Source organism: Strix uralensis, chromosome 22, assembly GCF_047716275.1.
Source record: "Strix uralensis isolate ZFMK-TIS-50842 chromosome 22, bStrUra1, whole genome shotgun sequence".
NCBI lineage: Eukaryota > Metazoa > Chordata > Aves > Strigiformes > Strigidae > Strix > Strix uralensis.
Window position 1 is genome coordinate 10,536,937 of NC_133993.1, and position 20,700 is coordinate 10,557,636.

Consider the following 20,700-nt stretch of genomic DNA (forward strand, 5'->3'; position numbering starts at 1 on the left):
AACAGAGTAACTTACACTTTCGATTTAACATCCCATTTCGCACCCTGTGAGCACAGCATAGTGGTAACTCTATACGAAGTGAATTTCTCTAAAGCACAAAGTACAAGGTATTTTCACATGCCTTTTCCAATACAAAGGGAAAACCCTATTCTCTTCACAAGCTCTACTTGGTTTGCATGGGAATGCAAGTCTAATTCCCATTTAGAAATTCTGATAGGGATCAAACGTCAGGAATTTTTAAAAAAATTTAGAGGACTATGCTGAGCACTCAGCAGTGCTCTGCGGCAATATAAGCTGCAGGGATTTACACCTCCCACGCCAGGGCCCAGGCTCGGGCTGGCGAGTTTAGCGGGAGGCACAGCTCCGACCTGTCCCGGGAAGGCTTTGCTCAGTGCCTTGCTGCCTTCAGATTTCACTGATAGGAGGGCTGGTTTCCTTAAGTGTCACAGCTACCTGCTTCCTTCCTCCTTTCTTTCCTCTAGACTTTTTTCCTCTTTTTTCACATACCAGAAAATCTTTTATCATCTTTGCCCATAAAAAATAATAGCTCCAGGCCTCGTGAAATTCATTCCTGGCAGTTACATAACAGAAATACAGATGCCATGGCCATGAGGTGTTAACCACGAGTGACATTTACCCCATAATTATCTATCTTTACCACCACTGCAGATGGAACATTTCTGTGGTCTCTGCAACACCAAAATACAAAGCTCTGTTAACTCTACAGCAAGGAAGGCTCCTATCAGATGAGGCTATCCAAAAAACTGCATGAACAGAGCATGGGCTGGTGCATCCAACAAAATAAAGGCAAACTCAGAGAAGAAACAAAGCAACAATGGAACTATCCAGCAAAGGTTTTTTAAATGTTTGGTTCGATTGTTTCCTAAATGAAAGCATTCAGCTCCCATTTCTCAATAATGGGTCTCAGTTACATTATGGTGTAGCTCCCATTACTCTTAACTAGCTATTACCAAAGAGCAGCAAGAAAAAAAACCCCACTATTAATGATTCAAGCCATCCAGCCCTGGCCTGAGCTCTTCGGGGTGTAACTCCTGAGTGCAGACAAGTTGTTAAGCTATTAGCACTTATGAAATGTATCCTAAAATTAAATCAGAGCTCCTAACCTTTCATGCAAATTTAGCCCGAATGCAAGCTTTTTTTATTAAGTGTCTTTTATTAGAGCTAAGAACGTTGTCCTGTGGCATAGTCACAGAATTAAACAACGAAAAGTTCAAATATTCACTAAATTTTTATTTTTTAAACAAATAAATAAGATCAAGGAACTCCATAGTTACAGCTCTTCATTTGTCTTTGTTTCATTTTATCATACCAGGAAAAGTGAGGTATAAAGAAGCAAACGGACCGATTTATTATACTGCGAATAATGATGGGGAAACATCAGTAAATACACGGTACATGAACAAAATTCTCTCTAGTACTGATTTGAATTTTACATTGCAATAATATAGATACTTAAATTACACAAACCCTTGTAATTGTGCAAATAATTAGGCTTTGGGCAAGACAATGAAATCCCCATTATTCTGTAATACTTGAATCCAATTTTAATTGCATTCAGAAATGCTGTGCAGTTGCCCCATCTAGGTGATAAAGCACTGAACTGGTCAAAGCCCCAGGATTAAGGAAAAAGGGTGCCTGCTGGGTGGGGGGAGCGGTGTGGCTGGGAAACTGCAGCAGCTCTGCCTTCCCCTGGGTTGCCAGGAGGTCTTGAAATGAAGAATTAGAGCCCCTACGCGGCGGCTTCAAGTCAGATCATTCTGCATATACTCCTGTAGAACTCTACTGGTTTAGAAACCACCGTATTCCCCAGGCTGTCACTCCCCTCGGGATGCACACGCTGCTCTGGCTGACTGGGCAAACGGCATCAGCACGAGCTTCTGCGTACGGGGCTCCGGGCAACCCCCCAAGAGCCAGGCCCTGTCCCGAGCACCCCCGAACCGCGGTGCCAGGGCACGGTGCCCGAGCAGCCCTGCCTGAGCCACGCGGCAGCCTGGCGGGGCCGGTACGGCCAGTCCCCAGCTGCCCCTCTGCTTAACGTTGAGATGGTCTCTGCGTACTTATTTACATTTTGTTGAGCCTAACGGGTTCCTGTCCGTGATGGGCTGCTGGGCAGTACAACCCTTCTGAAGAGATAAGAACAACGACACACCATATAACGTTTCTTTTCTGTTGAGAAATATCCCACTTTCAAGCCTCCAACATCCGCCCATCAGTACCTGGTTTATGATATTAGTCTCAAGCAGCTTCTTACAGCCTTAGCAGTTTCTTAATATTTAACCTCACGTCTCTTTCCCAAGTAAAGTGCTTTAAGCCAGATCCCTCACTGTGTCACGTAAGTGTGCCAGAAGGAGAGGTCTAGGAAGCTTCCATCCCAATTCTGTACAAATAAGACCTTATTTCTACCTAACGTTCAGAAAAGCACAACGTGGGAAATCACTTACAGAACACGTTAGTCTTCCCAAGCTTCAAAGGGATCCACTGACTAGGGTGCATGGAAGGGAGAGGCTTGGCTGGTGTGTGTTGCAGCTGACGCACGATGTTCATTTACAAAGCAGAAGTAAAATTCATGTGCTTTTGAAACCAATCCTTGGCCATCCTGTGTTCTACGCCAATAGCCAAAGGGAGCAAAAATATTCAAATCGCTTGCTAAAAAAGTGCTATGGCATTTTAACACATAACTGTATGAATACTTTATCCTGGTATTTGACCTGTTAATAGAAGCAACAAAACAGCCTACCTGTATTTTAACCCCCCTAAAATGGATGTTTTTCAAATAAATGATAACAGTAACACCCTTCTACCATCAATACAGCTGTAGCCAGCAGAATGGGAGGAACGTCTTGAATTATTATCATCTCACCTGTTTGCCTCCAAAGTGAAAACCAGAACATTGCCTTTTTACTGCCAGCTGCAGTTTTCAACCCAACAGCCCTGCGAAGGGGACATCTTTTTAAATCCCATATGCTCTTAGTCCTCCTTCTAGCACAGCATATGGAGCAGACCCAGCTTGTTTCCTTGTCTTTGTGATGTCTTAAGAAGCACAAGCAGGCCAAAATAAAACACACAGCAACCTTGGTCCCTACCCTGTGGGCTGACCCCCACAGCCTTATCCCCAAAGGCTCGCAGCGGAGCCAGTGCCTGTGCTATGCACAGCAGCCAACCTCTCTCACCCCAGCCCGTTTTTCACCCTCAACCCGCACTATACTATTAAAGAGAGAAAGCCTATCTCATTTCCCCACTGAACGGCCACTTTCAGTATTTACAGTCTCAGTGGCTTTCTGAAGAAGGTACCTGCCCCACACAAACTCTTTGCAGGGTCTCTAACACTTTGCTGCTCTTAAGTGCCATGTAATAACAAGGGCATTTGAAGTGCACATGTCGTGTTGGGAAGAAATCCTGATCAGCAGTGTGTAACTAAGGATAACATTTTTCTCATATCGTAGCACAAAACCTTCTAAAAGCAGCAGAATATCTTCCAGTAATTCAGCATGGTCATCCCAGTACAGCAAATGGAAATGACAACATGAGGTCAGTTGTTGTGAACTTTGCACAAAACAAACCAGTCGTGAGGAGACACAACCCAGTAAAGATTGTGGATTTTGGCTTCCTAGACCCAGGTCTCAAGCACCTCCTCGTACCAGTGCCTGTCCTCCGGCCAGTGACCGTACTGAGCCTCCTCACACTGAGCACAGAAAATCGAGGACAGAAGTGTCACCCCTTTGTCCCCAGCAGCAAACTTCCCATTGACTCCAGTGGAACCGCGATTTTCCCAAGACCCACGGGAACAGAGACACTGGCAGTTACTGCATCCAGAGATAACACGGTATAACACCTCCACATTAACTCCATCCCCAACATAAGGAGCTCGGGCACATTAACCGATCCTCGTAATCCCCACATAGGGAACTAAAACCTGAAGGATTATCTGCACGTTAACTTTAAGCGTACAAGAAATAGGAACACAAACAAGAAGCTTCTTAAATAATCTCACTTGTAATGGCAGAAACTTGCTCATTTTCTAAGCAGAGACTATACCGACATACCTAAAGAACTTTCTTCTCCCACAAAAGACACTCGGTGGACCCGACTTGATCCATGAAATGAGGCTGCATTTTTAAATGCCTAACCGCCACCAGACCCATTCTTTCAAAACTTTAGTTACGTCTCTCAAGCAGTGATAGTCTCGATTCAGTCAGATTCTGTGAGAGTAATTATTTAAACACATTTAAAAAGCCTTTAGCAAAGGAGAATATGCTTTTAAAATAGACAACTGCATCTAACTTAACCAAAAACCTCAAGTCATTGAGACGCAGCAGAATCTAAGCTCAAGCCCCTAAACCGACGAGTTAAGAATAGCCAGTTCTGAGATAACCAACCAAGTGATGCTTTGCAATGCTCCTCGGCCAGGCTCGTTAACAGCACCGGTAATTCTGTTTTTCTCCAAAAGCGAGTTATGCTGTAGCCCAAGATTAACTCACAACTCGGTTTTTGCTGGCTCTGAAAGTTACACGCAGGTTTTACAAGCGAAGAGAAACCAGCACGCGCTGTAATTCGTTAAAACCCAGAGTACGAGCAGTAGGTAAAGCGGGCTCTAAACCCCAACTGCATCCTACGTGTGGAGGTGCTGCTGAAATTCAATAGCGAGGGGGGAAAAAGCCCCGTTCGTTTCCTGTTTAATTGCAACACGCGAGGAGAGCTCTCCTCCAGAGCCCGCAATCTCCTCGCTTCAGAAAAAGCTGAAGGAGCCGCTTGGAAGTAAAACGGGAGGCGGAGCACGGTGCGAGCGGGGTCTGCGGGGTGGGCCGGGCACCGGCAGTGCCGTCTCCCCCCCCCCTCCCCGGCCCGGGGACAGAGCGGGGTCGTTTCTCACCTTCCATGCTCCGGCGGCGGCTCCCGGCTCCACCTGCCCGCCCGGGCTCGGGGACTGTCGGCGCAGGTCGCCCGCCTCGCCCTCCCGCCCGCCCCATCGCCACATCCGGCCCGGCCCGGCGGCGCTGGGCGGGCGGCGAGCGGCGCCGGGCGGCGGCGAGCGGAGCCGACCTGCTGCTAGCCCCCCGGCCCGACGACCTGCCCGCCGGGGAGCTCGCCACCGATGCTGAGCGATGGCTACTCGGCGGGGACAGCGGTGGCCCCCGCGGGAGGGGAGGCGGCGGGGCTGGGGGTGGCTGAGGGCACAGCGGGTGTTTTGGGGGGGCTGAGGGAGGCCCCGGCTGCTGTGGCAGGACACATGGCATCGGGGTGGGAAGAGCATCCCCAGAGCCGGCGGGTGACACAGGCCGAGCACCGGGACCCCAGGGGCGATGGCCAGGGCCCGGCCGGCTGGAGGGCAGCGGGGAGGGCGGCGAACCCCGGGGAGGCAGAGCCGGGAGCCCCCCGATCCCACAGCACACACCAAGGGGCAAAGCAAACCCCCAGAAACCCAGCGCTTTAGAGAAAACGTCCCTCTGGACTTAGAACCTGAGGAAGGTTTGGGTTGGAAGGACCTTGAAGATCATCCAGTTTCAACTCCTCACCACGGGCTGAATCCCTTATTCAGCACACCTGCCTGGTCTCCATCACCACACACAGAAAGAAGGTCTCAGGGCAGAGTCAACTGCTGAAATAGGTCCTGAAGATCACAGAACCGCAGCACGGTTTGGGTTGGAAGGGACCTTAAAGATCATCCAGTCCCACCCCCCTGCCACAGGCAGGGACACCTTCCACTAGCCCAGGTTGCCCAAAGCCCCGTCCAACCTGGCCTTGACCCCTTCCAGGGAGGGGGCAGCCACAGCTCCTCTGGGCACGGGAGAGAAGCTCTTTCCCCACCATCAGAGGCGGCTCCACAGGTAAAGCAGCCGTGGCAGGTCCCTTAGGCAGGGATACGGTCAGGAACGGGACCGTGGGGAGCAGCTCCAGGGGAAAGAAACCAACCTAAGGGGAGTAACCCCACCCTGCGGGCTCAGACAGGCTCCCACGTTCAAGGCCAAGGCGGGCGGGTGATGAGGACACCCGTCCCCCGCCGCCCACCGCATCTCGAGCCAGCTCAATGGTTCCCCCCGTGTCCCCCCCCGTGTCCCCTGGAAGCCGTTTGCCAGCCCCGTCTGCAATAGGGTCACCAGCAAGATAAATGGGTCCGTAACCCGCCGTGGACGGCCAGTCAGAACGACCAGCGGGCATTTTAGGGAGCCCTTCATCTTTAAAGCCCGCAGCAAGCGCTAACACCCAAAATAGCGTAAAAAAGCTTGCGACAGCTTGGGCTAGGTCACTCAAGGGACAACAGCTATTCATACGGAGAGTTTAGCAGGGTGACACGGAGCTATTTTGCGTTGGCAGACTTCTGACTCATTTTATTTTAGACTGCAGAGCCGAGTAGCCCAAGCCTTTATTAGAACTGGTGTGGCAATTGTGCTCTGTGGTGCCCACGCACGGGAAAGAGTAACTTTTCTACATAATTTCTTTTGTGTGCAGTTTGTCCGGGCTCTGTTTACACATCATGTAAACATGGTAAGGCAGCCTCAACTGTTAAACAAATGCTGCTTTCTTTGCATTATTCGTTAACAAATCGCACTTCTCGGACTGTACATTAAATGGCTGAGATAAAATAATACTTAAGTTAGCTGTTTTCCTTAATATTAACATAAATAGCATTGCTATTTAGAAGAAAATCAAGTTATGAAATTGTTTAATAAATTAAATATAAATTTCAAAGCACTCAGAGAATTGTTAAATAATGATTTTTGTACATCTAGTACAGACTTTGGAAAGGAGGCTCTCAGGGCTTGGAGAGGGCTTTGAGCAGCCTGACCTCGTGCAGGATGTCCCTGCCCACGGCAGGGGGGTGGCACCAGATGACCTTTGCAGGTCCCTTCCGACCCAAACCCTTCTATGATTCATGAGGAAGCGTGAGCTCTGCCAGATCAACGCAGTCTTGACTTTATGTGCAAGCTAAGCACTAGTCATGGCATTTTGCTTCACCCAAAACCCAGAACTATTTACCAAGAAAAGGCCTAAAAAGGTAATAGCTGGCTTAGATCTCAGATCAGCACAGAACATCTGTACCTGCAGGATGATGTTCAGAAGATACAGAACAGTCAGTACCCGGCACACTTTGACATCAACACAGTCCGTGTTTGCAGCTTCGAACTGTGATGAGCCAGAGCGACAAAAACAACAACCCAAGATGCTGATCATCGTCAGCATGACGAGGGCAGGTGCCCTTCTGGACCCTTGGGGTTAGTGCTGCACCTGTTTATTACAGTTTTATACTTACTTCATCACATTGTGCTTTGGCTTTGGGTTGGGGTTTTTAGGCCCTGCAACTCAGCTGTATTTTAAAACTGAGAAATGAATGTTTTGGGGTAAGAAGACTGACTGAGGCTTAATGCATTTTTGTTTTCCACAAAGGGGTCCGGAAATCCGAAATAATACTCATGCGACCTGTGAATTTACAAGTTAATTAAGTGGCAAATGAAACTGTGATCTGACCCGATCACTTGGACATAAAACCAAAGGCAGCGAGTACGAATTACCATGGCTCAGGTGTGCGATAACAAGACAACATGGAAACATGATTCACCTACTTACTTTCTGTGTTGTGTCAACGACTGCTTCTGAAATTGATGCTTTTCCATCACTTGGAAAAAGATTCTGGAAATACAATGTCAAAAACAAAAGGTATCTGGGATAATCAAGCCTAATTCTCTGTTATTCCAGACAATCTGTGTTCCCCTTCCAGAACCATTTAATAATTAGGAAGGCTTCTCGCCCCTATGAACTTTACGGAAGCCCTGGAACCTGCTGTGTGATGATCAGAAACCTCTTTCTGTTTTCCATCCCAGGATTATTCACGGCCATCTCTTACTGCCAGATTTGTTCTAATTTAAATCTTTACTTTCCCTCACACTTACCATCAGATACAATCATGTCTTCTCTCTGCTTTTATTTCAAGGGCAGAAATCAAAAGAACTTGCGTTTTCCAGCCTATAAAAAATGCCACTATGTTCATCGTGGCCCTCCTTTGCGTTGTCCCTGCTTTAGATCACCCACCTTGAAGATCAGAGACAAAACTTGTGTTCTGCATCCCAGGTAGCATCTCTCCAGAGCCTTGCACAGCTCATTCACGTGACCCTCTGCTGAAAATCTCTCTACGTATTTCCTAGAATAAAATATTTGCCTTTATAATATCTACTCATACCATGCCCAAGTTTACAATAGATTTTTTTCCTCTTCTATCACTTCTTACTGAGCTTCTAGTTCTTAGCAAAAATACCTAGTAATTCATAAACACATGACTTCACACTTTGTCCTGTTAAATCCTCTTCCCACCATTACCCTGTTCTTAAGGATAACCAGCTTTTATTTTTTCTCTCCTGAACTTACAAATCTGTCATGACAATTTATCAGTCTGTGACTTAGAAATATTATAGACTTGAAAAGGAATGAGTCATCTGACTCAAAACACAGACCAGGAGCCTAAGTTTATAAAGATTCAAAACTGCAGACAAAACTTTATAGTCAAGATACTGTTTTGTAATAATTAACAAGCTGGGGACTGATGGGTTGTGTAGGACAGTTACATGGCAATAGGCTATAAACATCCTTAGGAGCAGAGGATGTTCAGACTGAAATATGACTAGTTTATAGCAGACACGTTAAAAACTGAATCATTTTGCCTATACGGCATAAGCGTGAAATGTTAACTTTGAGTAAAACTGAAAACTTTCAACACATGGGAACGCTGGATCTTTTGAGGTGGTCCTAATTATGAATTGTTCAGCAGCTCAAGGAAATTAAAAATGAAAACCCTGACATAGTTTTTATACCTTAACCAACCACTTGAGAGTTATCTTCGTCTAAGGCAGAAGAACGTGTGGCAGCTTCCCTGCAAAGAGAGAGAAGTGAAATAGTGAGGCTGTGCACACATTCAGTAGAGCAATGAGTTTTGCAAGACATGAAATGAGAGGGACACTACTTCAAAATGCCACCAGGCTTGAGTAAAAGTATTTTCCATCAATAATTTGATACCTTCTTTTTCACACTTACTTTTTGGTACGCTTTATTAAAGAAAACTCATAACTTAAGTGCTTTTTTTACATGGAAGCATTGAATTAAAACTTTTACAGCTGTCTACAAAAATAACTATCATTCCTGTGTTGGCTGGTTCCATATTTGTTATGCAAATACTATCACTGTTATCATTTTTGGACACTGGCATGGTCCGAGGCTGCACGATAAATATGATTTAGCAAATTACCAAAGGCTTGGCCACAGTTCCTGATCTTGAGTCTCTCATGAGTGTGGTCAAATGCAAGTACCCTCCTCTCTCCCTGTTCAGCTGTTTCCTGAGCATTTTTAAAACACTCACTCTAGAAACAAAATATTTCTACTTTTAAGAGTTTAAAAGTTGTAAGCCAGTCTTCCAAAACACGTAACTGACTTAAAAACCACTGAGTACTTGAACAAATAACGTGGCATTCGGATTTATTTTTGAGCCAACAGGATATGCCCAGCTCTTATTTTCAGTCTTTCTCACAGCAAGTGGCAGGAATGGGTTTTTTTGTTTTTAAGCTGAAAGTACCTGTCCCATAATGACTTGCTCCAGAAACCTGCAGCTGAAGAACACCGCGATGTGCAAACGCTTGCAGTTACCTCGGCGCAGGAGCCACCAGGCCGGCCGGCCCCGCGGTTCAGCGCACCCAGACCACAGCCCGAGCCCGAGCCCATTCCCTCCTCCCCCCGGAGTTTCCTATCCTTGCCCACGCAGCTGGAAACGCCACCTTAGAGTCAAAAATAAATTTCACTACGCGCTGTGGAAGAGCGACGTGGTAGTTTCTCAAGCACGGGGCTGAGGCGCGACAGCGCAGGAACCCCGGGGAGCGGGGCCAGCCTCCACTAGCCAAGCGGCCCGCAGGCCTTGCAGGCCTCTGAAGACAAAAAAACAAAACCATTTTTTTTTAAAAGCGCGGGGTGTGGGCGAGGAAGAAACGAGGCGGCCGAGCGAGGAGCTGGCGACCCCCCCTCCTGCCCGCCGCGCTGCGGTGGGGCCGGGAGAGGCCGCCCGCCCCCGCCTGAGGGGAGGAAAGGGCGGGAAGCGGCGGGCGGGAAGCGCCGGGCGGGCCGGGCCGTTGGTGCCCCCCCGCCCCGGGAGGGCGGTTGGCGGCCGTTGGCGCGGGGGAGGCGGGGAGGGCGGCGCGGCGGCATGGCCGGGGGCGGCGGGAGGGCCCCGGGGGCCCTCCTGGGGCTGGTGGCGGCGGTGGCGGCGGGCCTGGGCGCCGCGGCTGGAGGTAGGGAGGGAGCGAGCGGCAGGGCCGCGGCCGGGGGTGCCCTCCCGAGACACGGGCTCCTCGGAGGGCGGCGGCGGGGCTCGGGCCGCCGAGGGACGGGGCGCTGGGCAGCTCTGCCCGGGGCGCGGCCCGTCGGCCTTCGCGGGACCTTCCTTCGGCAGGTGACGATAAAGCCCCGCTGGGTGGGAGGGTGTGGAGCCCAGCAGCACCCTTGAGCCGCCTCCGGGACAGCGGCGGCCAGGCAGCGCTCCCCAGTCTGCCGCCACGGCCTGACAAAGTCAGCACAAATGCTCCTGATTTTCACATCTCCTGGGGGCTCTCATAACAGGAACCCTCGTGCTTAGACATCTGCCCACTCTTTCCCAAAAGGCAAAGGCTCACAGATGCTTGAAGACTCGATACCCTCCCACGGTCACCATGTTGTCCCCATCCTGCTTGTCCTTGGGGTGACTGTGAAGAGCCTAAGCTTTCTAGTTAGATTTTATAACTATTTGATTGGCTTTTTGTAAAGGGAAAGGCTCAGCTAGTTTGGAACCTGGTATATCAAGACAGATTTGCAACATGGCACTAAAGCAACAAAAACTGGCAAGTCAGCAACAAGTGGGAGCCCTTTTTTTAAGAAAAGGGTGTGGGGAGGAAGAAAAGGCAAGAGACAGAAACTCTCTAGAACAAAACTAATAGTTAACAATCACACAATTAGATTTCTCTCTGTAATATTCTAAGTCCTTTTCCCTACAGTGAGAGCTCTACCTCAGGAAAAGCAACTTTCTACTGATTTAATTGAAAAGAATGATGTTTATGGTGACACCAGGCATGAAGGTAAACTTGTCTTTTATCTATCTATCTATCTATCTATCTAGGTCTTACTGGACTTTTAAAACGGAGTTTGAAGCACAGTGATCATTAGGTAGACACCTCTACACAGGCAAGTGACACAACCAGGCTTGGCTAAACACGGTGCTGGAGACTCCAGGATACGATCCTGATGGCATACAGAAACATGGGGGGTGGGTTTAGAAATCCATTTGTCCCATGGTGCTCGCACTTCTGAAAATTTAACGTCTAAATGAGGATCCTACTCATCAACAGGCTCAAAATCTGGTGCTTTTTGTGACCCTGCAACGTGGTTTGTGTGGGACTCGAGCACCTCCTACGCACAGTCAGCACCAACCACGCTGTGGACAGTTCCATGATATTAATAAGAGCAAATGGAGATAAAAATATTAACCTCGCACTTTTCACGTCCAAACATGAGAAATAAACTTTGCATTCAATATATTTTTGTAATTAGTATTTTGGTGATTTCATTCAATATGAGCATTTCACGTCATTTACCTTACTCTCTTGTATTGCAGTTAATGTGTATGTTAAGGTGTTTACAAATAGCCCATTTCTAGTATGTATGGATCTGGCTCGTTCTCAAGAAGAAGTAATAGATCCCAAGTATTTGTGGATTGGTCCAGATGGAAGAAATTTAGAAGGTCAGTCGCTTTACTCAGACTACAGAGGATTTCCACTCTGCCTGCCTTAGCTGTTCTTCCCCCACTCACTAACAGAATAAGCTTTTTACAGCACTTTTTCCCAAACTTCGAAACAGCCTCTGCCTCAGGGTGGGGGGGAGGCAATCAGGAAAATATGCTGAGATAGAGAAATAGTTTCTGTTTTCTATTTACAAGGGGAAAAGTCAACCACAAATGGCTAAGTAGATTACTGCACATATTTTCCTTGTTTCTGCTGATGCCACCCTGCAATAGGATGGTGGGTCCATATAGTCACTTGGTCCTTTGTCAAGTTTTTCCACAAGCTCTGACATTAGACTATGTTTCTCTTCTCCCTCTAAAATTTTCAAATGCTTGAGATAGAAGGAAACTTGCAATAAGTCCTAAAGGTCATCAATTTTAGATTGTTTCAGACTGACATGAATCAGTGTCATTATGTACAAGAGCAAGATCTCACCCTCAAATGTTCTAAATGAGCAGAGCATCAGAAACTGAACATTTCCAGTAATCAAGTATTTCCTGTTTCTATTCTAGGGCAAATGTATGTGAATCTTACAGAAACAGGAAAGCTGATGGTGATGGGTTTTAAGGAGTCTATGTCTGGAGCCTACACTTGCACTCTTTCTCACAAAATCATAGAAACTATGACACAAGAAGAAAGAGAAGTGGTTGAGGCGTATAAATTCATGGTATATGGTAAGATTGCTAACTTGCTAGTAAGGTAATGTGCGTAGCCTTGGCAGCTTGGTGGGTTTGTGAAGTGCATGTTTGTTGCAAGGCTTGATTAAAAAAAATAGTTAACATCTTATGCCAGAATAGAAAATAATGTTTTTCTGTTTATACAAACACACCTCCCCTCTCCCAGTTTTGGAAAAAGCTTTAAATAACCTCTACCAAGAATATATGGCCACTCAAAGGATAAAATAATCTCTGCCCTCAGTAAGAACGAAGTGAAGTACAACGATTCCAGTGACATCCAAGATCTGAAAAGGAAGCTCACGTCTGAGCGCAGCGTCCCGCGAGAGCACCCAACCGCACCTAACGCTGGTGCAGGAGGAGCCCCCTGCCCCGATGGCTCGAGCTGCACACTCGAGCCTTCTTCCACCCCTTGTAACCACCGTTCACCGGTGCCACCTCCCCACCCACAAAATAACATTCCAAAAATGCGTGAGAAACACTGGCTTGTAAAATTTAAAAAAACATTCGCTCCTACACCGCAATTGCCCAGAATGTTTTTGCATAATCCGAGCCCCTTTCAGTTACACAACTCTGTAGACATACTAGTTCTGTTATTGCACTATTTTCCCCCTTTTTTGTTTTATATTTGGGAGCAGAGCCTTGTAACATAAGCACACGAATTCCCGCACATTTAAAACTAAAATGTATCTTACTATTTACGTCAGCTCTGGCAAGGACAAATTTGTCCCGTTACGGTTAATGAGTAAGCTTTATTTATTTGTTTACTTTTGAATAAGAGCCCGTATTTCAGATCCAAAGTACACTGATACAGGCGATAAGGTTCTGTATAAGATTCAATCTGCGCTTGCACCGCAGAACTCTCACAAACTGTTTTCTTAAAGCATACAGGGAAGCTGACCATGCGTATCAGGTATCTGTTCGCTATACTACAAAGGAATGCGAGCTACCAGCTAACAGCCAGTTCTTTGAGGAACTAAAGAAAATCGTAAATAACATCATCTCTGACCTGACGTGTCACATCATACAGTCGTCCTACAAATGCCATTCCTTCAAGAGACCAAAACAAGGCCTCGGGCACGAACTATTTGTTAGTTTTCAAGGTAACAGATTTCCGTGTTTGTTTGGGAGGGATCATTTATTTTTATAAACAACCTGAAAGTGCTATAAACAACATCTGAAATACACTGAAGTCGAGTGCAATACCTGCAGAAGTTGTTTCCCTGCTTTCTTTCGGAGTCCCTGTATTTTTTCTTACTAGCCCGCAGATGGAGCTAAAATGCAGTTTATACGTTGAATTTGTAGTATTGTACTTACAACCTTAGCGAGGAACGTTACTCTTCAAGGTGTGCAGTTGGAAAGGATTGTTGGGAGATAGCTGATAAGATGCCATGATTTTTTCACTAATGTAATTGTAAAAGGAAAATGGTCGTATATTTTTTTCATTATTTGCTTTTTGAAACAAGTCTATGACCTCTGTGGTTTCGCTTGATTCTAGGAAACTGCACAGAGTTAAAAGCAAAAGCCCCACAGTTCCCTTATGGTAAGACTGCTGTGGCCATATCGCCTTGCAGAACAGGTTAAATCAGCCCTGATGGCTGCCCTAATTTAGAGAGGTTTTCTCACTGAGGAAGTTATTCCGTCATGCTTTGCCCACATTCTCTCCTGTATCTGTTCTTGTCCTGTGCCAAGAGGGACCATCCAAGAGGTTATGGAACAGCTTTGTGGCCATTTCCCCCTCAGTAAAGTCAAGAAACATTCAGAACAAACTGAGGACCCAAAAGTTTCAAGTTTACGTAAAACTTTAGCCCTTTCTGGAATGCATTCTTCCTGTCAGCATATTTTCCCCCCCATTATTTTGTTGGCTGACCTCTGACACTTACTAGAACAAAGCAATTTAAGGAACTGGACAAAACCCACCAGGACCGAATCTGGTTTTCCCCCCGTTCTCAGTCACTCATTTTTCCACATTCAAATGCACCCAACAAAAAAAACTGTTTCAAAACATGATCATGACTGCAGAAGGTGAAAGAAAAAAGAAAATCACAATTCTTCACAAATTAGAGGCAAAATTAAGAGAGTACGATAGGAGGAAGTGAGCACCGTAAGATGCTAAAAGCAGCGATGGGTTTTATTTGTTGATGTTTTCGGAAATGAACCTGAAGACACCAGCTTGAGGGATCTGAGTTCACTGTAATATATTCTTCAACACACGTACATGTCTCCTTTTTTTCCCCCACCCACAGTCAATCCTTTTGCACCAGGATGGGTAGAAGTTTGCCACCAGGTTCCTCACGATTGTGAAGACGTGACAAACACGCGAGTTCAAGAGGTTCTGTGTCAGCCACCCTTGTGTCTTCCCCGCGTAACTAACACAAAGCTCTGCCTTAGCATCTGCAGGCTCCACTGGTGGTAATCCAGCTTCACCCAGGTTTTATGGGATTAGTATCATTGTAAATGACAATGCACAGATTTCAAATAATTCAGCTCAGGATGGAAAACTGGTTTTAAAAGACAAATTGATCCAGTTTTTAAAAAATCAGGCTCATTTATATTTACTTCTTAGAATAAAGAATGATAAACATTAGTATTTATATTAGTATACTGAACTTCCCATTCTCTAATCTAAATATTTGATTGACGATTTGGTAAATGAAATACAATTTAAAGTGAATCTACTGTAGCTGGTCTCTGAGATCTGTTCTCCCTGGCTTCTGGTTGTTGATAAACGCTGCCAGCCTGCGAGCGGGGCCTGGTCCCCGGCGCCTGCAGCGGAGGAAGATTCCTGGTGAAGGTGACAGGCCAGGGGGGGCAGAAGTCAGGACTACGAACAAGTATATTAAATATATGAAATACTGATATTTTTAAACCAAGAAAAAACAACTGACTATTTCTTATCCTTCCAACGTTTCTGAATTTTAGGCAAAAGATCGAATTGGAGAGTTTTTCAACAAGCAGGCGTATGTTTTGAAGCACGAGTTTCAAACTGTTCCTACCATACACTACGTGGACAACAGTTTCTCAGCCACTCACATTGACAGCTGTCGACCCGGTTTTGGGAAAAATGATCTCACCCACAAAAACTGTGCCAGTTGCTGCGGTAAATTCAAAATATATTGATTTAAATAGAGCTTATTAGCTCTGATCACGGGTTTCTCTGAAGGGTATTTGGTAAATATCAGTGTCAAAAGCAATGGTATTTCCATTCATCTTTTGGAAAGACATTCACATCATAGATTTGAAAAAAAACCAACGTTTGTGGGTGTAACTGTATTTCCAAACAGAGCAAGTGGAAGCAGTGAAGTGGGTTTTTGTCTTCCAGGTCACTGGTGAGTGACTATGCTCAGGATATAGAGCAAATAAGAAACAGTTACCTTAACGGTAGCGCTGCTAGAAAGCGCCCCGCTGTTCTAAAAGATCTTTTGCCTCAGCACCCGCTGCCCGTCCGGGGCTTCGGGTGTTTAGCCAGGGGCAGGCTGGGCGAGTGGGGGAGGACGAGAGCTCACCCGCAGCGTGGGGAGGGCGCGTGGTGCTGCCCGACGTGGGCCGAGCCAGAGGGCAGCTGCCTGAAACGCCAACTGTTCCCTTCGCAGTGGTTTGTGATCCTGGAACTTACAGTCCTAACAACGCTGTGACCTGCCAGATTTGTACAAGGCCTCAAGTCAAAAAGTACGGCGCGAGATCTTGCTAATAAACTGATGACAGAAACTGGAAAACCGAAGAGCAGCTGTCAAAGCGTTACTGGGTTTGTGATGTTCTTTCCGTTTTTAGCTGCCAGTTCTGGAATCCTACATTCATTTTCGAACAATCACAAAACATCATCACTCATGCACCCCAGATTTTCTGTATTCAGGGACCACTTAGACCGTAAAAATGATGCATAAAATGAAGCGTTCACGCAAGGTGAAGTAACTCAATGAAAAAAAAAGGGAAGTTTGTCACGTGGCTGTTAGTGCAAAGAGGCTGTGTCTTGGTGGTGACACCAGACAGGCCACAGCTTTGTGCTGCAGTTTGCTCAGAGAATGTAAAGGAGCCACAAACAACTCAGGAAAGGCGGCAGATAGCTGTGGTGGAACTCTGCCACAACGACACACCAGAACCTTTACCAGCAATTTCTAGCAGATATTAATAGAAGCATTGAATCTTTGTGATTTAAAAACTCTAAATGCCCTTCCCTTTGTTTTGCCCCGTTTCTGTCCCAAGTGTTCCAGCCTGCCCTGTGCAATGTTGTACCACGCACTCGTTAACGGACGCCGACCCGCTCAGGGCTTTCCCCGCTGCTCCGCCAGCGGGAGCTCTGCCGACGAGCAGACCCCAGCAGAGGGGAGAGGGAAATCGGGTCTCCGAGACAAGAGAGAGGGTTAATAAATAATTCTGCAGCCCAGCAGTCAGGAGAATTATGGACCCGGCTTTTACGGATCTCTTCTTGTCCGCTGCTCCCCAGAAGGAAGCGGGTACGTCCCGGGGGAAGCGCAGCGGCTGCGGAGCCTCCTCCGCCTGCTCCTTCAGCTGCATCCCGTCCTCGTGGCAGAGCTCTGCTGGCCCCAGGTGCGGGACTGTGCGAGCAGATGATCCTCTTACACCAGCTGCAAATTCCCACCAAGTTCACCGGATGAGTAACAAGTCAGGACACAAATTGCCAAAGCACTGAGATAATGGGAAAGTTTTCTTCCCAGAAGAGACTTACTCCCATCAGCTTTTGAGGAGTAGCTGCTGGATCTGCAGCAGTTGAGCATTTTGCTCACAAAACACTATTAGCAAAGATTATTTTACTACATTCCAGAGCTTCCCGACTCGCCCTGACTTCTCTGCAACCCCGTAAGGTGCCGAGCGCGGGCTGTGCGAGCCCCCCAGAGCAGGCAGCCTGCCGCAGCCTTCCGAGCCCGCGGTGGAGCTCCCGGGACACGGGCTTTTACAAGGTGTCTCGAAGCTTTGTAATAAACTGTTCCCTGCCGGGAGCTGCCGCCTTCCAGCCTCCAGCGAGCCCTCGCCCTCCTTCCCCTCGTGAAGCGCAGCCGGCCGCCGCCGCCGCCCCTTCCGAAGCCACTTGTGTGACAGCGGTGGGACCCCTGCCCGCCGCCCCAGCACACAGCCATGCCGCTCTTTTTTGCGCTATGTAGGGCTAAAATCAGGCAAAAGAGCCCCTCCCGCCCACTAACCGCAACTTCTCCTGGCATCTAGAAATCCCTTGGTGGGTATTCATCCAAAAATCGACCAGGTTCAACCCAGTTTAACTTATCCATTTTGACAGGAACACAGCAGGAGATGGTGCGGGCACAGACCACGCTCCGAGCTTTTCAGAATCATTACTTATTAAATACTGACGAATAAAGTGCACTGTAACGAGCATTTAAACTGCCTGTAGGCTGATTATCTCAGCTGCCAACTGGACACCGTGTGCACGGCTCAGGCTTATACAGATTAAGCAGACGGGCTCAGCGATTGCTGCCCGCGTCTCTTGGCCTATTTCACAACAGAGGAATGCCACATGCATAAATGATTATGGGGAAAAAAAATCAGTAAGTAGGTACTAAGTGCAAGCGAGTCACAAATGAACACTTACTCCCTCCTCCTTCTAAAAACCTGGGGGTATAGGAAGCTCTTACAGTGCCTCAGCTCTTTCAGTGGCCGCCTTAAAACTAGAAAAATAGGTCAAATATTTCAGTATTGCACTACAGAGGAGCTCGTGTCATTAATTCTGTGGAGACTTTCATGAAAAACTGACGCAAAATGGCTTCGCTCTGACCTTTCCTGCGTGGACGTCCTCTCCATCCCGCCGGAGCTCCCGGCCTTCGCTCCCTGGGAGAGCCCCGAGCGCGGCTGAATCTGTTATTTATGACACACTGGCAGCTCCCTCCCTTCTCCCGAGCTGCTGAGTCGCTGTCACACTTCAGCTTTTACAAATCGCTGCAATCAGCCCTCGCTTCGCCTCACCTTTACTTTTTACAATCGCTCTCTACCTCCCCCAGCTGCAATAGCTCAGGAGGAATTGCCAGAGCCTTCCTCGCCGCTCTAAATCCCCTTTTTTTTTGGCTCCGCTCTGTTTTTACACACTTTCCTCTTGGAAACGGGGGCTGTAGCTGATGGGCGCAGCGGGGGAGCCCCTGGTTCTGCTGGGGGGCTCAGCCCTTTACAGCTCTGCTTTAGCCTGCCCCGACCACGCGGCTCTAATCTCACTTTCTGTGAAGGACAACTACAGCACCTCAAGAGTCGTGACGAATTCTTGCAAATAATAAATTTAGAACTTAAAACTTCCTGTCCCCGTCTGCGCGCAGGCCTCCGGGAACGGCCCTTCCCACAGGCTGCGTCCCAGCAGCACACGAGCACTTTTAAACATCCATGAATGACAAAAATAATCTGCAGCAGCCCATTGTTATAACATCAGAGCTGCCTTTTCCCAGCCTGGAACAAACCACTTGAGAAACACTTAACAAACACGTGTTAAAGCACTCGGGGCAGAGCTGCCGACGGTGACACGGGGAAGTCGGCTCCTCGCTCCCCGCAGCATCTCTGCTGGCCCACGAGCGAGCTTGTCCTCTAAATGGATGCCGAGGGGTGTTGACCAGCTCATGGGGCTGCCCGAGACGCCGGCGTGACGCTGCAGCTCGCTTCGACGCGCCGGAGAATGTCGCCCAGCCCAGGATGGGCACATCCCGGCAGCTCATCACACCCGGGTGCGGCCCCCGCTAATCCACCCCCCCGGAATCCCCCCGGGCAGCCGGGCCAAGAGCCGCTTGGGTGGGAAGTGACTTGAAAACAAGGCCTGGCCAAGAGTCGAGGGCGTCATTTCCGTCCCCAAGGGCCCCCAGGTGACACTGGGTGGCACAGGGACACCCCAGCGTGTGGCCGTGCGCTCAGGGGGGCGGGAGGGCTGAAGCCTCGCGCTCGAAGGGCGAAACCCATTTACCTACAGCACCTGCAGCCAATTCCTCGAGGGGACTGAGGGTTTGTGTAAAATGACGCGTATTTCCAAGTGCTCTGCTGAACTGGAAATGGGGGGAAAAAAAAGAAAAAAGGAGCTTGTGCTGCTTTCTGGCACCTAAATCCTGGCCTGGAGCAAGGCTGGGGGGGGGGCAGAGCCGCAGCGCCGGCCCGGGGGGGGGTCCCACGGGATGGACACGAGCCCCCCCAGCCCGCGGATGCCGACGGCCCCGTGTCTCCCACCGAGGCAGGAAAAGGGCCTGGGAAGACGACGTTTCCCTCGGAGGGGAGAAGCTTTGCAGGTCCCCCTCTTTTATTACCAGGCACAACCTCGTCTTAAATAAAACGATCCCGCTGCCCAGCGATGCCCAGCTTGCACGAGGGATGGGGGAGAAAATTAACGGTGAGTCAGGAGGGGAGCGTGTGGCCGGCTGAACCCCCCACACGGGAAGAGCTGCTGTGATTTTGAGCTCTGCTCCGGTTTCCTATCCGCTGAAATTAAATTTCCTCTTGCCCAAGTCCAGTGACCACATTTTCTGCGCAGCACCGATCCTGTAACAGGCAACATCATCGGATTAATGAGTCCTTTGCAGGCAGTGAATAAGTGTGATTCATTATTGGCAGCAATGCCACTGCAAATGGATTTTTTGTGGTGAAAATAAATAAATAAGGCTACATAACTGAAGGGCCGTTGATGAAGTGTAGACCAGCTTTAATCACAGTGTAATTGCTGCCATCAGTTCTAATTATTTATAAATATTTTTATAATTGTGGAAATTAAACAATTAGACATCCTTCCTTCCCTCTTCCAAATCTAATCAGTTAAAAGGTCAGGATGCAGTCTGGGGCCACAACTGCTGAACACGCTTCGTTCGCAGCCTGAGAAAAATATTGCTTTGCCTTTCTCCTAAAGCTCAACACCCCTGCAAAAGCAAACGCTCGCCCCCGGCGCGGAGCAGAGCCGCCGGCACCGCTGCTGCAGGGACGGACCCGCAGCCGGGCGCCCGCCGACTTCAATAAATAATCGAATATCCAGCGGAGCCGGGGGCCCCCGCAGCAGCGCTCGGTCCCTGGGCTCCCGGGGGCAGAAGAGGCGTCACCGCCATGAGGACCCGATCCTTAACTCTCACCCAGGGACAGGTTTTGCTCCAGCCCGGAGGGGAAGCACGGCGCTCCCCGGGCAGACCTGTTAATTACTGCCCCGCACGGGCGGGCAAAGCACCTGGGAAATTCATTGCAGAGATTCACCGGCACGCTGGAACGCTACAGAAGGAGGTCACGCTGCTAATTCTGCCGTTGCT

At 48.3% G+C, this 20,700-nt stretch overlaps 2 protein-coding genes across 9 annotated transcripts in view; one reads left to right on the forward strand and one right to left on the reverse strand.

The window, feature by feature from the left end:
• Positions 1-8,871, reverse strand: part of IKZF3 (IKAROS family zinc finger 3) — a 40,110-nt gene extending 31,239 nt beyond the window's left edge. For 4 of the 8 annotated variants that reach the window (XM_074892045.1, XM_074892054.1, XM_074892051.1 and 1 more), the window contains exon 1: positions 2,463-2,541. In XM_074892045.1, the coding sequence (XP_074748146.1) occupies positions 2,463-2,514 (52 nt within the window). In that variant the 5' untranslated portion in view covers positions 2,515-2,541. Of the gene's footprint in view, positions 1-2,462; positions 2,559-2,881; positions 2,924-4,891; positions 4,949-7,584; positions 7,648-8,046; positions 8,156-8,822 lie in introns of those variants that run through there. The other 4 variants (XM_074892049.1, XM_074892047.1, XM_074892046.1 and 1 more) reach the window with 4 other exon arrangements.
• A 1,327-nt stretch (positions 8,872-10,198) lies between these two features.
• On the forward strand, positions 10,199-16,371 carry ZPBP2 (zona pellucida binding protein 2). The gene is made up of 8 exons (XM_074892177.1): positions 10,199-10,268; positions 11,022-11,102; positions 11,639-11,764; positions 12,317-12,478; positions 13,363-13,581; positions 14,725-14,810; positions 15,401-15,578; positions 16,072-16,371. Exons 1-8 carry the CDS (start codon positions 10,199-10,201, stop codon positions 16,167-16,169), a joined length of 1,020 nt encoding a protein of 339 aa, XP_074748278.1. The 3' UTR covers positions 16,170-16,371.
• Positions 16,372-20,700: the final 4,329 nt, after the last annotated feature.

Coding starts and splice junctions, on each gene's coding strand:
- ZPBP2 (XM_074892177.1), top strand. CDS start 10,199: ATGGCCGGGGGCGGCGGGAGGGCCCCGGGGGCCCTCCTGGGGCTGGTG. Junction 13,582..14,724: donor ACTATTTGTTAGTTTTCAAG/GTAACAGATTTC, acceptor CCCCACCCACAG/TCAATCCTTTTGCACCAGGA. Junction 15,579..16,071: donor AAACTGTGCCAGTTGCTGCG/GTAAATTCAAAA, acceptor TTCCCTTCGCAG/TGGTTTGTGATCCTGGAACT.